At 48.3% G+C, this 10,267-nt stretch overlaps 1 protein-coding gene across 1 annotated transcript; it reads left to right on the top strand.

The window, feature by feature from the left end:
* Window positions 1–1,477: 1,477 nt before the first annotated feature.
* ZG16 (zymogen granule protein 16) lies at window positions 1,478–3,006 on the top strand. Its single transcript, XM_047714229.1, has 3 exons — window positions 1,478–1,533; window positions 1,725–1,857; window positions 2,581–3,006. Exons 1-3 carry the CDS (start codon window positions 1,479–1,481, stop codon window positions 2,894–2,896), a joined length of 504 nt encoding a protein of 167 aa, XP_047570185.1. The 5' UTR covers window position 1,478; the 3' UTR covers window positions 2,897–3,006.
* The last annotated feature ends 7,261 nt before the right edge of the window (window positions 3,007–10,267 follow it).

Here is a 10,267-nt window from a genome sequence, read left to right as displayed (position 1 = left end):
GACAACTCAACCCTAACAGATTGACCATATTTGCTCAGGAGGTGAGGTTCACATGGTAAACAGCAGGGGGAGGGCTTGGACCTGGTATAAAAGATCTGAAAGTGTCAGGGGGTTACTTTGCATTTGAAACAGCCAGGTGAGGGGTGACAGAGGCCTGAGCTAAGGGGTGACAGGGATGGCTGGGTTGAGTTTGGGGGAATTCAAGCTGAGCTGGGCAGGAACCTGCCCGGACTGAGTGGCAGAGGACACCTGTGTTGTCAACTAGGCTGGGACGTCTGCGGCTGAATGGGATGCTAAGATATCTGGGTCTCTGTGGAAGGACTGGGGATGCCTGGGGTGCTCGGAAGCATTGATGTGGCCAGATTTGTGTTAGTGGGGAAAGAATGATAATACATGGAGCAGGCATCTGAAATCTATTATCTTTTTTTTCTTTTTTTTTTTTAAAGATTTTATTTATTTATTTGACAGAGAGATCACAAGCAGGCAGAGAGGCAGGCAGAGAGAGAGGAGGAAGCAGGCTCCCTGCTGAGCAGAGAGCCCGATGCGGGGCTTGATCCCAGGACTCTGAGATCATGACCTGAGCCGAAGGCAGCGGCTTAACCCACTGAGCCACCCAGGCGCCCCTCTTTTTTTTCTTTTTAAAGATTTTATTTATTTGACAGACATAGATCACAAGTAGGCAGAGAGGCAGGGAGAGAGAGGGAAGCAGGCTCCCTGCTGAGCAGAGAGCCTGATGCGGGACTCGATCCCAGGACCCTGGGATCATGATCTGAGCCAAAGGCAGAGGCTTAACCCACTGAGCCAGCCAGGCGCCGCTGAAATCTATCATCTTGAGCTGGTCCAAACTCCCCCTGCAATCTCTCAGTGTGTCCACCTCTGCCTGAACTTCTCTGATGCTCATGGTGGCACAGTCTTGTCTCTCATCACCTCTGCTCCCCAGGTGACACAGACACAGCTCTAAAATGCTCCTTTCCTTCTGATCTGAGACCAGCGCGAAGCTAAGAATTTTACCTCTGCCCTGGATGTCCCCCGAGCCAGGCCAGTCCATCACAGGCAGATTTCAGTTGGCCATGCTCAGACTCTTGGTTGGAAAACTCAACCATCCCTATGATCTTGAGACGGTCTCCACTTCTTTGCAAACTCTCTTCCTGCTTCATGCTGGGAGGGAACAGGACTTAACACAGCTTGGCCCAGATAGAGGGTTAAGATTGATCTTCTGATCTGGGATAGAAGAAGGGAGTTGGCTACCTCCAGACCAGGGAGGACAGAGGGATTAAGGACACAGTAGATAGTCTTCCAGGAGCAGGACTGGAGATTAGGGACAATCCTTTCCAAGCCCAAGACTAGGTCAGTTAGGTCTGAGTTGAAGGATAAAAAATGTTGAGTCTCAGCTGGAGGTCAGGGATGCCTGGCTAGATGAAGTCAAAGGAAAAAGGCTAAGCCTTGACTTTATGCTTTCTTTCCACTTCAGCCCCAGAATGTTGGCCATCACTCTTCTGGCCCTTCTCTGTGCATCAGCCTCGGCCAATGCCAGTAAGTGAGAAAGAAGCCAGGAGCCCAGCACTAGCATCATGGGAAGGCAGCCTTCTGCAATGCTGGTGGCCAAGGCTGAATTTCAGAGGCTGGCTTGGGGTGGTGGGCACTGAGTTGTGGGAGGTACTGCGGTGGTGGGGAGAAACTCAGCTCCTGAGGTTTCTTCCTCCGACTCCTACTGTCCCCTCCAGTTCAGGCTAGGGCCTCCTCCTACAATGGAGAGTATGGAGGCGGTGGAGGAGAGCGATTCTCTCATTCTGGCTACCAGCTGGAAGGCCCCATCACCGCCATCCGTGTCCGGGTCAACAGATACTACATCGTAGGGTAAGATTCTTTGCGTTTCTCTGGTTTGAGGATCCTTTGATCTTGCTGAACTGGAAAGTTCTCAGCCACTTGGGGTCACGTCTGTTCCAGTCAACAAGTCCCAGGGATAATATGGTATGTGAAGAGATCTGAGGCCAGCGCTGCCACAACCAGCCCTCGAGCCCCCAGCACACGTGACCTTGGGCAAATCATCTAGCATGGCTGCTCGGGGGCCTAGAAGCTGGCTGGTTTGGCGCCCCCCACCCCCCGCCGGAGGCGTAAGCCCCCTCGGGCATCCTCCCTCTTTGCTGATGCTTCTCCCCCAAAATGTGTATCTTCTGAGCCTGGACTACATCCTGGGACAACAAAGTCTCTCCCCTCATGAGAGGCTTCCAGAATATTCCTTCTGCTCCTTTTGCATGGGGTGGCAGGGGGTTGTGGGGGTGTGGTGGCTGGCACAGCGGGAATCTAGAGTTCCCAAAATCAAGCTCCAGCACTGGTCTGGTCTGGCTGACTCTGGCTAAGTTACTTTTCCTTTCTGAGCCTGTGTGTGTTTTGGCAAAATGAGTTGAAGTTCCCTGTATGATCTCAAGGGCTCCCTCATCCCTCACACGCTGTGGGACTGGCAGGAGACTTGTCACCCCTGTCCCCGGTTGGCGGGTCTTGGAGGGTACGCCAAGAGGTCCTGAATCCTGGTCACCCCGCTCAGTGTACGTCTTCCTTCCCTCCCCGCCCGGCCCCTAGTCTCCAGGTCCGCTACGGCAAGGTGTGGAGCGACTACGTGGGGGGCACCCAGGGAGACATGGAGGAGATCTTCCTACACCCTGGGGAGTCAGTGATCCAGGTGTCTGGCAAGTACAAGTACTACCTGAGGAAGCTGGTCTTCGTGACTGACAAGGGCCGTTACCTGCCTTTTGGGAAGGACACAGGCACGAGTTTCAATGCCGTCCCCCTGTACCCCAACACTGTACTCCGGTTCATCAGTGGCCGCTCGGGTTCCCTCATCAATGCCATTGGCTTGCACTGGGACGCCTACCCCAGTGACTGTAGCAGTTGCTGAACCCCAGGCTCGTCCCAGGCCGGGCACTGCAGTGGGAGTGGGAGAACATCTTTACCACTAACCTCATCCACATGGCTCCATAAAAAAAAAAATAAAAGGACATAGCTACCGCTTGTGTCTGTGGGTGTGTGCAGCCGGGATCAGCCTCCCGGCTTGGGCTCTGGAGGTGCGGGTCTTGTTTCTGGCTGTCTGTGGGATATCACTCTGGGGAAGAGTGGGAGGGAGAGAGAGAGAGAGAGGTTTAAGAGTCTTGGGCTTTTCTTCGTAAGTTATCAAGAAGAGATAAGATTCGGGCTTGTACCAACTCTTTTTTTCAAGGATAGCTTCTGGGACTGTTTACCCAAACTGGGGTTCTGTGGCTGAGGGTAAGGACTAGCTGTGGCTTATCGCCCAAGTCCCAGATGTTCCACTCTCTAGCCCTCCTCTCCCCTTGAGATAATGCCTTTCCACCAAAAGGCCCTTGACCTTGACTCACTTGCTGTCTGTGGCCTGGGCCATTTTCCTTTGTTCTTTCCCAGAATCCACCTGAGTCCTGAAGCTTGGCCTACGTTACTCCTGCTTAGCTGCCCCTCACCTGTGCCCAGCAGCACCGGTGTCCTTGCTTAGCTTAGCTCGTGAAGAATTGGGCTTCCTTCCCTAAGAAGCCATCACCTCCCCGTCGCCTTGTATTCAGCCAATACTGTCCTCAAGAAAGGGCATGACCAGAGGAGTGGATTTCCATTGTGGCTTTCCAGGGACAGGAGGGTTGCTGTTGGCTACATAGATACAGAGAGGATATTTGTTACTTTGAAGAGAGTTCTTCAGACTCTAGTTGCCAGTCCTAAGATTGTGAACAGTTTTTTGTTTTGTCTTTCAGTGGTGGTGGTTGGGGGTGGGGGAAGTCACTCAGTGCTCCCAAAAGATTGATTGACCTCAGAGGGATCATTTCTTTCCAGTCAGACAAAGATAACAAGTATGTCCACGTAATTTTAGTTTTATTTTTTTAAAGATTTTGTTTATTTATTTGTCGGAGAGAGAGAGAGAAAGAGAGAGAGGACAAGCAGGGGGAACGGCAGGCAGAGGGAAAAGCAGGCTCCCGGTGGAGCAAGGAGGCTGATGTGAGACTCGATCCCAGGACCCTGGGATCATGACCTGAGCTGAAGGCAGCGGCTTCACTGCCTGAGCCACCCAGACATCCCTACATGTAATTTTAGAAAGAAATGTTATTTAAAAAAAAGAAAAGAAATGTTAACATTACAGAAGCAAACTCATATCTAGCTTGTTTTTATAACAATTTCTTTCTTCCTCTCAAACAATTCCACAGAATGGAATAATTATGTCACTGTAATTTTTTTTTCTGAGATATAAAGCACCTAAGATCCACCCTTTTAAAGTGTGTCATTTCAGTGGTTTTTAGTACATTCAGATGGTGCAACCATCATCTCGAATTCCAGGATACTGTCATCAGCTCAGAAAGAAACCTCATCCCCGTTAAGCAGTCACTCCCCATTCCTCTGTCCCAGCCCCTTGGAACCACTCATCTACTTTCTGTCTCTATGGATTTGCCTATTCCCGACATTTCGAGTAGAAGGAATCATACAATACCGTGGCCTTCTGTGTCTGGCTTCTCCCACTGGGTATATTTGCAAGGTTCATCCATGTCCTAGCATGTCAGTACTTTGTTCCTGTGTGTGGCCAAGTCTGACAGCAGCTATCTGGTCAATTTCAGGATGGGCTTTAAACCAGCGCTTTCACCCAAGGCGGGTGGGGGTGGACGGGGGGGTGGGGGGGTTGGACCACGCTCTCATCTAAGAGGCAGAAACAGCAGAAGGGGATGGAGTAGTGGGATTCTTGGCTTTTGCCTAGTTATATTAGGCTTTTGTACCAGATTTGATTTCAAGAAAATTTTTCTTTACTTATAAAGTCTGAAAATTGCTGAACTGAGCTAATCATTTATCAAATATTCTCTGCTCGGTGCTTTGGAATACAAAGACCACTGAAAGTTGGGTTCTCTTCCTCTAGTTGAGGGGAAGACTTGGTGATGGGAGGGTGTGTGTGTGTCTGTGTGTGTGTGTACGTGTGTGCACATGTGTACAGGGGCCCAGTCCTGAGCACAGGCTCCAGGTTATGCAGAAATACGAACATACAAAAATGAAAAGTGGTTTAGCACAGCTAAAATGCAAAGTACAACTGGGTAAAGATGAAATGTCATGGAGAGGCTGGAGCCATGAACGTCACGCTAAAACTATTGTTGATTTCATGGGCTCCAGGAAGCCATTTAGCCAAAATTTCGCCCAAGGGATTGATAAGATTTATAAGAAAGTCATTTTTTTCTGGTACAAGTGGGGAAAACATATCGAAGGGGAAGCAGGGTACTAGTTAATAGGTCTAAATCAGAGAAGAAAGGCAACAATGTGAGGAAGAGAAGAGAGGGAGGGATTTGAGAGAGTCACAGCAGAGGTGGACTCCGGAGAACTTGATCCCATGAACGCATAAAGGTACGTGAAGGAGGAGAGTCTAGAAGAACTGCCATGTCTAGTATCAGCAACTGGGAAGAGTGGGATCCTCTCTGAGATGAGGAGAACAAGGAAAAATTAGCCTTGTTTTAAAATTTATTAATTTTTAGGGTGGCAAGGGCAGAGGAAGAGGGAGAGTGAATATTAAGCGGCCTCTATCCCCAGCATGGGGCCCAACACGAGGCCTGATCTCACAAACCCAGGATTAAGAGTCACATGTTCTACCGACTGAGCCAAAGAGGTGACCCCTAGAGATGACAGGATTTATTGAAGAGATTTGGCTCCCCAGATGTGGAGGCAGGTGAGGCAAGTCTAAAATGTGGAGGGCGGGCTGGCCGTCTGGGAACTCTTGGGCAGGAGGGTGTGCTGCGGTCCATAGGTGAAATTTCTTTTTCTTCAGGGAAACCCCAGTTTTTTTCTTTCACTTCCTTGTAAACTAATGTCTCATGTTATCAAAATTTACACATTTAGTAACTTTTCTTAAATTTTTTCCCAGCTTTGCTGATGTATAATTGACAAATAGAATTCTAATATTTTTTTTTAAAGATTTTATTTATTTATTTGACAGAGAGAGATCACAAGTAGGCAGAGAGACAGGCAGAGAGAGAGGGAGAAGCAGGCTCCCTGCCGAGCAGAGAGCCCGATGCGGGGCTCGATCCCAGGACCCTGAGATCATGACCTGAGCCGAAGGCAGAGGCTTAACCCACTGAGCCACCCAGGCGCCCCGAATTCTAATATTTTTGAAGTATACAATGTGACAGTTTGATACATGTACGTGGTGAAAGGACTCCCACAGTCAAGCTCATTAACACACCCATCACCTCACAGTTACCTTAAAAAAAATTTTTTTTATTGAAGAATAATTGACATACAATATTGTATTAGTTTCAGGTGTACAACATAGTGATTCAGTATTTATATAAATGATGAAGTGGTCGGGTCGCCTGGGTGATGCAGTCCATTAAGCATCCGACTCTTGGTTTTGGCTCAGGTTGTGATCTCGGGATCGTGAGATCGAGCCCTCTGTGTTCAGCAGAGTTGGCTTGTCCCTCTGTTCCTCCCCCACCCCTGCTCATGCTCACTCTATCTCTCAAATAATAATGATAAATAATAAAATAACTAATATCTTTAAAATATTGTTACAATATCCTTAACTGTACCCCCTACATTGTATATTACATTCCCATATCTTATTTATTTCTTTTTTAGAAACTATTTTATTTATTTATTTGAAAGAGAGAATGCACAAGCAAGGGGGAGGGGCAGAGGGAAGGGGAAAAGCAGACTCCCCATTGAGCAGGGAACCGGATGTGGGGCTCCATCCCAGGACCCTGGGACCATGACCTGAGCCAAAGGCAGACGCTTAACTGACTGAGCCACCCAGGCACTTCCCATATCTTATTTTATCAATAGTTACCTTAAAAAAAATTTTTTTTTTGGTGAGAATGCCTAAGATCTACTCTTTTAGCAAACTGCAGTCATATAATACAGTATTTTCCACTAAAGTCGCCATGGGACACGGTGGAAAGTCTGTACCCTTTTACCAACATCTCCCCATTTCCCGTATTTCCCAGCTCTTAGCAACCACATCCTACTGTTTCTTATGTGTTTCACTTTTTTTTTTTTTAAAGATTTTTATTTATTTATTTGGCAGAGAGAGAGGGAGAGAGCACAACCAAGAATGGCAGAGGGGACTGGATCCCAGGACAACCTGAGCCGAAGGCAGACACTTAGCTCACTGAGGCAACCAGGTGCCCTCTCCCCTCTTTTTTAAGTAATCTCTACTCTGAAGGCTGGGCTTGAACTCACCACCCTGAGCTCAAGAGTAGCATGTATCACACATAAGGGATACCATGCAGTATCAGTTTTGCTTTTATTTTTTATTTATTTTATTTTAAGCCTCTCAACTAACTGGATGGGGCCCACCCAGCTGACCCAGGATCATTACTTAAGGTCATATGATCGTAGATGGTAACTGCCTCTACAAAGCATCCTCACCGCAACACCTAGGTTAGTTTTGATTGAATGCCCTCCTACAGCCCTAGTCAAACTGACCTAGAACTACCTGTTGCACCTGAGCAACCCTAGGAGGGCTGGGGTGAGGAGTCAGTACAACCACAGGCAGTGAAGGAGTTTGCTGACCAAAATCAGATAAATCGGTTACTGAGGAATGCTGGGAACTTAGCTATTTGCTTCTAAAGGTCACAATGAGTTGACAAGAGTACTGTCCAGAGACTTGGGACAGCTAAGTCCTACCTCCCTGCACAGCTACACAGCCTCAGTCAAATCCCTTAACCTCTCTGGGTTTCAATCACCCATTTGTAAAATGAGCTTCTCTGGGTCATGTGCTTTCTAAGACATATTGAGCTCATATATCCTAGAAATCTAATTTCTAAGACTTTACTGTTACATGAAAACAACTGGCCTCATTGTGCACTGGTTGAATGCCATATAGGGATAACTGAGCTATGTATATGAAGGAGGTGGCCTGGAACAGGGGCACAGCTGAGGTCCCCCCAAGTAGGGAGTGCTCGGGAGCATGCCCCAAATGAAGGACGCCAAGGCCCACAAGCTACAAAGAGCCCACAGCTCCTCTGATGGCAACTTGGAGTTGAAAGGCAATTCTCAAAAAGGACACCTCTCCCCACACCTCATCACCTTGTCCCCCTCTGCCAGCCCCGGGTGCCTGGTGGGCTCAGTTGGTACAGCATGGGACTCTTGATCTCAGGGTTGTTAAGTTCCAGCCCCACGTTAGGTGTAGAAATTATTAAAAATAAAATCTTGAGGGGTGCCTGGGTGGCTCAGTGGGTTGGAGCTTCTGTCTTCAGCTCAGGTCGTGATCCCAGGGTTCTGGAATCAAGCCCCGCATCCGGCTCTCTGCTCAACAGGGAGCCTGCTTCCCCTTCTCTCTCTCTCTGCCTACTTGTGATCTCTGCCTGTCAAACAAATAAATAAAAATAAAAAAAAATAAGAAAGAAATAAAATCTTGAGGGGCTCCTGGGTGGCTCAGTCGGTTGGGCATCTGCCTTCAGCTCAGGTCAAGATCCCAGGGTCCTGGGATAGAGCCCTTCATGGGGCTCCGAGCTCAGCAGGGAGTCTGCTTCTCCTTCCCACTCTCCCTTTGTACTCTCCCCCTCTCTTTCTCTCTCAAATAAATAAAATCTAAAATAAATGAATAAAATAAAATATTGAAAAACAAAACAAAAAAGTTCCTCCCTACAGCAGGTCGACCACCAAATTAACCAAATTAATTGGGTGATAATTAATATAACTATGACTGTTTCCTCCTTTGGATCATCAGGAACTCCACAGTGGCTGGAATTGAGTCCTCCAGCTCCCACTGCAGAGGGTAGCGGGGAAAGAGCCATTTTCAGTAAAGACCGTGTCAGGCGTCTTGCGCATTCCCGGGAGCAGAGAAACCTCAATCCGCCTGGCTGACACAGTCACCCAGGAGACAGCCAAGGTCAAATCCGTGAACGACAACCACCAACAGAACCCGACTATCCAAGAAATCGAAGGCTCCCTCGGCCTACAGCTTGTGGGTTTCCAGAAAGTTTTGGGCCCCATAACTGCAAGGCCGGCCAATGAGAGGAGGCGATCCTTAGTGTTAGCACGCAGACTTGTGAGCGCTGCGGCAGGAGGGCAAATACAGGAGAAAACAGTAGGGCGAGACGGAACACGGAAAAGGGGAACGTACGCTTACTTTGCATCATGCATTAGGAGTCCAGGCACTCTGCCAAAGTCCCTCATTTAATTGTGACAAAGATCCTGTTGGAAAGTAGTAAGCGTAGTCTCAGTTTCGGATGACGTCACCAGTGACGTCACCAAGACTGAAATCAGTTGTGTTTGTAGGTTTGAGAGGTACAGTGGCACGTGTCGCGGGTCACTGTGTCTCCACCCCTCCAAGCCTCCAACTCGTGCTCATTCCCCCATAGGTAATAACGGAGCAAACCCTGGTTTTTCCCCTCTTTTCTGCATCAGTGTGCCATCAAAGAAAACTCACCCGGAAACCCTATAAAGCTTAGTTGGGCAAAACAAAGTGAGCATTCTCAGACTTAGCACAAACTAGTGTCTGAAAGATTACACGGCTTCCTTCGTTCATACTGCAAATACTTATTAGGTGCCCGTGAAGCTTCAGGCACTCTGCTAACTGCTGGATCATGTTCCAAGTCACAGACACAGCAGCCGGGCAGGATCAAGGTCAGGGTCAAACTCGGGTCTTTCTGACGTCAAAATCTGGGCATTATCCACACGTCGGTGATTTTCAAACACCTTAGAAACAAAACCTTACAAGATTCTGCACATGATTTCTGTCAAATGTATATACCTGTTGAACCCAAACCCCTCTATCAAGATACATAGGACATCACCCCCCCCCCCCCAATTCCTTCTGGGTCCTTCCCTGTCACTTCCTGTCCCCAACTCCCAAAAGGCAACCATTCTTCCGTGACTTTTCGCCACCAACTAGTGAAGCCTGTTCTGCATTCACACTGCCATTGCACGGAGCTTTTGGAAAACTCAACTGTATACCCCAGAGGAAATGAGTGAAAAGGCAAATGACTTCAGTATTATTATGAAAATCATTTTAACTCTGCGGTAGCCAGGGGCCCCCAGACCACATTTTGAGAATCCTTGCTCTAGGGATTACAATATTTTGTTTTGTTTGAAATGTTAATATACTACTCTGTTTTGTGTTCTCAAAGCTGGAATCCTTTGCTGGGCCAGCCTCATTCCAGCTAGTACATCAAACTGGCCCAGGCCCAGCAGCCTTCAAAGCTTCCCCACCTGGGGCAGACTGGCAAGGCTTCCTGGCCACCCGAGGGGCTCTATTATCTCTCTCAGGAGTTCTCTTTCCCCACCAGGCCCCCCAGATCTG

Source organism: Lutra lutra, chromosome 18 (assembly GCF_902655055.1).
Source record: "Lutra lutra chromosome 18, mLutLut1.2, whole genome shotgun sequence".
NCBI lineage: Eukaryota > Metazoa > Chordata > Mammalia > Carnivora > Mustelidae > Lutra > Lutra lutra.
This window is presented reverse-complemented; position numbering and strand designations above follow the sequence as displayed.